The sequence below is a fragment of the Rhagoletis pomonella genome, unplaced genomic scaffold, assembly GCF_013731165.1.
Source record: "Rhagoletis pomonella isolate Grant_MI unplaced genomic scaffold, Rhpom_1.0 Rhpom_scaffold_00001, whole genome shotgun sequence".
Lineage (NCBI taxonomy): Eukaryota > Metazoa > Arthropoda > Insecta > Diptera > Tephritidae > Rhagoletis > Rhagoletis pomonella.
Window position 1 is genome coordinate 33,175,319 of NW_023458555.1, and position 6,752 is coordinate 33,182,070.

General features: G+C 38.7%; 2 protein-coding genes across 2 annotated transcripts in view; one reads left to right on the forward strand and one right to left on the reverse strand.

The window, feature by feature from the left end:
• The window catches only part of LOC118742948, a gene marked incomplete in the record, with an annotated part of 403,480 nt that overhangs the window by 25,328 nt on the left and 371,400 nt on the right, over positions 1–6,752 (forward strand).
• Positions 4,385–6,640, reverse strand: LOC118743002. Its single transcript, XM_036475457.1, has 2 exons — positions 6,487–6,640; positions 4,385–4,743 (listed from the first exon to the last, which is right to left on the reverse strand). The coding sequence occupies exons 1-2, from the start codon at positions 6,620–6,622 to the stop codon at positions 4,544–4,546; spliced, it is 336 nt and encodes a 111-aa protein (XP_036331350.1). The 5' UTR covers positions 6,623–6,640; the 3' UTR covers positions 4,385–4,543.

Genomic DNA, 6,752 nt, shown 5'->3' on the forward strand with positions numbered 1-6,752 from the left:
TTTCGCTTGTAAACAGAGACAAAAGGCGATTGGCCTTTGTTGTTTGCTCATTGTCGAGATTACGTTACTTCACCAAGTATTCGTTCATGCATGAGCCAGTCTGTATTTTTGTTAGCGTCAGTATCGCTTTTGTGGTGTTTTGCTAGTCGTCAATCAGCTGATACTTATATTTTACGTTCCTTGTCTTGTTTGACATTTTATATGCTGCTTTCTGTTTTGTTTTGTATGCAATTCGCTCGCTCGTGATCAGTTAGTTTTTGCAGCAACGAGTTTGCTTAGGTAAGCTATGTTTACATCGGTCAAAGTTGCGGTAAAAAAAATTTACAGCGGTACAATTCAATATACACATACATGATATTGAAAGGAAAACCAGCGAAGCTATAAAGAGTGTGAAGGTATGGATATCATCAAGATATTCAGAGGCAATATTGATAAGTAGCAGAAAGACCGAAGAGACAATAAGACTCAGTGTTGTATCAGAAACTATAATATCAAAGCCCGAGTTGATCCCGATCAACGCTGCCGTCTGTTTATGCTTTTGAACATATTAAAAGAGTATTGGTTAGTGAAGTGGTCAGCTCAGTCTTACTCTACGGTCCTCCAATTTGGGCTGAAGCAATCGGTTTAAAATATAATGCACTAACGACTCTTTGTGGATTCCGAACTATATCTGATGAAGCATCCTTCGTAATTGCTGGATTGATTCGAGTAGATATCCTAGCAAACGTGACACAAAAAATGGACAAGCGTATATCTATGGGAATTACCAGTTTAGAGCAAAAAAGATGTCGCAGAGCAAGAGAAATGACACGCTGTAGAAATTTGGCAAAAGCATTGGGTGAATCGGAGTAAATGGACTCACAAGCTCATTCGAAGCATTAAAAATTGGCTGAAAAGAGCCCACGGAGAGTCAAACTGCCCTGGCCCCTATCGAGAGTATTTAAAGAGTTTTAGGCATGGTGATTCCCCCCACTGCCCGACTTGCACGGGTCTTATGGAAAACGCGACACATAGTATTCGTTTGTCCTCGATATGCCTCTGAAAGGCGAAAAATAGTGCAGGGGGCAATGTTGTAGACAATATGTTGAAATCAACAGAAAACTGGCCTGAAATATGCGCACATATCTCTCGAATTCTTAAAGATTTAAGACGATATGAATCTAAATAGAGCCGGTTAAGTAACGAAGGGCGCCTATTGGCCAACCAGCACCGTGAGCTAATACCTTAGATGGCAGTGCCGCGGGGAGAGTGGTTTGTGGAGAGGTTTTAGTAGGCAGGTGTAGCTGCGAGGCTGCAAGTGCTGCATACCACTATGCCGGTATGGTAGAACTCATGGGATTTCCCTTTTAACGGGTGTCATACCAGAAAAAAACTTCCATATACATATAACCAGAATAATAACTAAGCCTATTCAAAGAAATAATCAAAAACACTTGGGTTACTTTCAGCTCAAATCGATGGCCCCGAGCTGGTATATCTTAGCTGGACAATAGCCGTCAATCTTTCTTATCTTGAATGCCGTGCGAAAGACTACCTTAACTCGATGAGCTATCCTAACATTGTACTAACTCTGCGCTTGCAGACATTCTATCCTAAATAACACAGACGCGCCTATTTTTTGTGTCTTAACTCCATAGATTAACAGCCGAAACTACAACAAAAGAAGGCGCACCTGCGTTAGGATAGTTTGATTGGCAGCATTGAGTTAGTACAAAGTTAAGAAAGTTCATCGAGTTAAGATAATCTACTAACTAAAGGAAAACGGTCCAATAAGCATAGAACTCCTTACATTTATGGACATTCAGGGCGCTACTTTGGTCTATACTTGGCTGATGGCCTCTTACGGGCTCTTAGTCCCAGAGGCTATATCAAAGACAATCAAGAAAGCACCATTAGGAACTTGAAACAGAATGCCCTCTGCATTGCTTGGAACTGGCAGGCAAGAAGGGCTGTCGATAACGCAAACAAGACCACTTACATTGCTCTTTTCCCTTCAGTTCAAATACATGGCACAGAGATACCTTTAGAGAATGATATCTAATATGAATGACTAACCTTAGGCAGAGCACTCTTTTGAGAGCCTCATTTGCCACAAGTTAAAAAAACGGCAAACAAAACCTTAAATAGCACAAAACAGCCACTGGGACATATAGGGCATTTGAGTTCAGGATTTACACCCAAATGAGAAGGCCGCTAATTCAAAAACAGCGAAAAAATTTGTCAAAAAGGAGTAATTCAGAAATTTAACAAGGTACAAAGGTTTGCATAATAGAGAGCATGAAAACAACCGGTATAGAAAGCATGCATGCTCTACTTAAAATAATACCGCTCCATATAGCAATTCAATAAAAAGCTTCTATTTAGGTACGCATTCTAGATAAAGGTGATAGCCTCAAGCAGGGCAACCTAAAAGGGAAACTTGGGATCTTAAGAGGTTGGGGCATTGTCGTCGCCAAACCTCAGATTAAAGACCACGTTCATTCCACCATAAGCCTAAGCCCTAACAATTTAGGTGATCAACTGATTTGCGAGAAATTCGCTAAAATATTGAGAACCTAAGTTAATTTGGCGGCTCTAATTAACACCTAAAAAGCATCTACCTCCTCAATAATATTTATTAATAATTAACCACTTGGGTCAGAATCATTATGGGTGAATGTGAATTAACATTCTAGGAGGAAACAGCTTTTGGTGAAAAGCTAATTTTTTCAAGCTTTATCACAACTGCCATATAGCCTCATAGTCTTCAGATCGTAACGCCATACATAACATAGCTTTTGAAATCAGGAAAATGTGTTAGAACCCAGAAAGTTCTTGAGAGTCTTAATCAACTGCGGTGCCATTAAATTAACCTAGAGCCACTAATCGCGCAAAAAGCTCCTTCTTTTACTTTTTTATTATGGAGGACTATTTAGATGCATTTCTGCATCACAAGGTACATTTTGAAAATAAATGTCGCTTACTTTTTTTCGCGGTTAGGGAACGAATTTTTTATATTAAAAAATACCCGGCGTGCTTCGCTGCGCCTTCAAAGTATTTTTTTTTTGTGTTACTCCCACTAACTACATAGCACATCCAAAACTCTTCAGCAGGTATCGAACCAGCATCATCGAAAGTCTAGAGAAAGAAGTCTGATGAGGAGATGTGGTGATCTTCGAAATGGCAGCTATAACTTCTACCGCTTAGACTTTGTTGCTTTTTTCCATTTTTTCCTAAAAAACAAAATTGTGGCACAAAACTAATTAATTTTTTTTTAATTCTTTTAATTTAATATGTATTTAATTTATCTTATAATTTGAATAAATATAATTTTTTAAGCAGCTGGCAACCCTCTTAAGAAATATTTTCGGTTGTAAGCCTTCTCAAAACTTTCAAATTTGATACCCATAGTGTAATATTTAATTATTCTTATCAATTTAAATCAATTAAATTTTTCAACCCTCAAAAATAATTTGGCTCTAAGCCAATGCCAGACAGCCAGTAGGCTCGCCAGGCAATGAGCGTTTTGTTTGTGTTATGTGTGCGTGTGTATATTGCCTGGTACTGCTCTAAGACTTCTTAGGACTCCCATATTGCGATATTTCCTTTACCTTATCAATTTACTTAAACTAAAATTTTCAAACTGGTGGCAACTCTCTAAATTTTTTTCTTTTTAAACCATCCGGGTAGTATACTGAGCAAATCAGTAAAGAAATATTCAAATCGACGAATCCGTTTTCGAGTTTTTGCCTTCTAACTGAATATTTTTATAGTATAACGACGCCTAACCGCAAAAACAACATAAGCCACATATTTTTAAATTTTTTACTTTTTTATTTTTTGATGCAGAAATGCTTCTCTAGAGTAACGGTGTTTTTATATATAATAGATAAACGTATGTAGCATAAAATTATCACATTAATTTGAGTTATCCACAAAGGAACTGCAATTAATCTGTCTGCCTTCTTATTATGCTATTATGCCATTAAATAATAGCAATAATCATGCAGAATCCACTTTATGTGGTCAAAGAAATGCATGCATGTGGATATAATTGTATATGTAGACATATGTTTATGGCAATATTATATTCAGACAGATACATTTTTTTTCATATGTCTGTGTTGACACGCGTACACGAATTCGTTAAGAAAGCCATACAGCGAAAGTAACAGCAATTAAAAACATTTCCAAATAGAAAATATGATATACTTATGTATGTATGTACATAGAAGTCAATTATTATTCCAGAATAATTTCCGTTTAACCACAAGCAAAGCTGCAATACTCTCCTTCAAGGTGAAAAGTAAAAAAAAAAAAACAAAATATGCAGGAAAATTAACTTGAAATTACAGACTACAGAAAAGAACAACAACAATGTGGGTTGAAGCGATCGATAAAAGTAGATATGTATGCACAAGTAATTAATTGGGAAACAGTATACTTTTCTTAGTAAATATCAAGGCCTTAAATCCTCTTAGGCGCCAGCAAAAGTTAGCTGCTGAGTACAGTTGCTCCTCGGCAGAGGAAAGGATGTTGAATAAATAATTGGGTGGATACAAACTTATAAATACATACATATAAACAAAAGTAATTTATGCACTTTTACACTTACCTGATCTATGTCGAAATCCCATTCCGGCGAAGGCGAACGCACCGAACGCTCCGTTGGTGGCGTGCCTTGCGCCGGTGAACCTTGCGGTTCCTCGGGGATGACAGCGAAACGACCACGTTGCAATATGGGTGAAATGGCACCATAATTAGCTGGAATGCAAAATGAGATAAATAAACAGAAAGTAATTGGTTAGTGAGTTGTGTGTGTGTGTGTTGGTAGTTCAGGTACAGTGCTGCTTAGTTAAGACTGAGGGGCGGTTGAAAACTTTAAGTTGTCAAGAAATGCTGTAATGTTTTTTTTTTTTTTTGTAAATAGTAGGGGAAACTGTGGCATTTTAATTACATAAGTTAGTTTCAAGCATGTGTTACCTACAGGGAATAACTTCAAAATACATATGTATAATCAAATAAAACTGAACGAAGCTTGCAAGCTAATTAATCTTTTCTTCTTCTTATTTGGCACTACAACCGTTTGTCGGTTTGGGCCGACACCAAAAAGATTCGCCAGTTGCCTCTCTCCTTTGCGGATTTGCGCCAATTGTTCATCCCAAGTGCGGACAGGTCCTTCTGCACTTGGTCCTTCCATTGTGTTTGTGGGCGCCCTTGCTTTCGTTGTCGAGGATCCTTTCAGCGAGGCGTCGAACATGCGTTATCCAATCCAGCCAAATCGTTGTATTTTTATGCGCTTAACTATGTCCATGTCATTAAAAAGCTCGTACAGTTCGTCATTCCATCTTCTCCGGTACGCGTCGACCACGCAAATAGTGCTATATAGTTTGCGTAGAATAGTTACCATGTGGTGATCTGAGTCGGCGTCTGCATGTCAAGAACGCTTGAAGCTTATCTTCCGTCTAACACAACATGATCTATTTAGTTCCTCGTTCTTTTATCAGAGGACACCCATTGGCTTTGTAAATGTTTCGATATGCTGGTGTCTGGTACTACTAACAACCATGTTCCATACCGCGGAAAAGTCGATCAGCCTATCTCCGTTGTCGGAGGTGTTGTCATGAAGGACGTGTTGTCCGAGGCCGTTTTGCTCTCTTCATTGAAAGACGCTTTTACGTGGCGGGTCCCAATTCCAGCGCACACCCATTACTGAGATGAGTGACTTTTCAACCGGATATCTAACTACCTAAGAAAATATTTCGTCTCCAACTATTATGTATACATTTTGCTTGAGCCCTGTGCTGCCAGACCTTGTTTTTGGACAATTAATATTAAACCAAAGCTCGATTAATGCTCTTACAGATCAAAATTTAGTATTGTGTTGATAAAAAAATTTAGAGTTTACATGCTTTCTATGGGTTGATCGTAGTTTAAACTGGAAAGTCCTGTTATCGGACAGTGTGCGTCCAATTTTACTCCACGGAGCCCTAATCTGGTGGCCTATCCTTTATAAGTCAACAGCGCTCAAGATCCTCAAAAGGGTACAAAGGAGTACATCCGGTCACTCGAAAATCTTAGAGACGATTACTCCCAAACCGATACCTGCAAGTATTGACCATCATACCATCAAATACTTCCACCAATAACTTTAAAATCACAAGGTCGAAGGAGCAGTCTTCTCTCCAGAGCTGGAATTAAAAATATATTTTTGGCCTTCTCCTCCACTGCAGTGTTCACCAGTCGAAGGTGCTGGCTATCCAGGAGGTCACTCGGCTCCCAATAAGAAGGTCCAAGGAGCAAATACAAGTATTGATCTCCTCTCATAGTCCGGCAGTAGTTTGTAAGTAGTACATTTGTCATTTTAAAATAATTTTTTATTTCTTAATATCAATTTCCCACTGTAGGAACTTAACTAAGCTGCACTGTTTAAAATGGACTAGCTACCTTTTTTTTGCTTTCTCTCTCTCCCTCTCCCTTTACTCCATTACATTTAATTATACTTACACGTGGGCATTAGACGAAATCGCCCGAAGGTCGTCTCTGGCGGTCCTTGCGCTGCCGTTGAGGTCACATGAAAGCGACCACGTCTGGCGGCGGCCACCTCTTCGTAGCCACTGCCACCACCGCTGCCACCCGGCATTTTGTTACTGCTGCAGGTTCAGGCTGTAATAAAATACAAAAATAAATATTTATCATTGAAATAGCAGCAACAAAAAAAATAAAAAATTTTAAAAGGCGATTATAATTAAGCTAGCTCGCATTGTGGTACC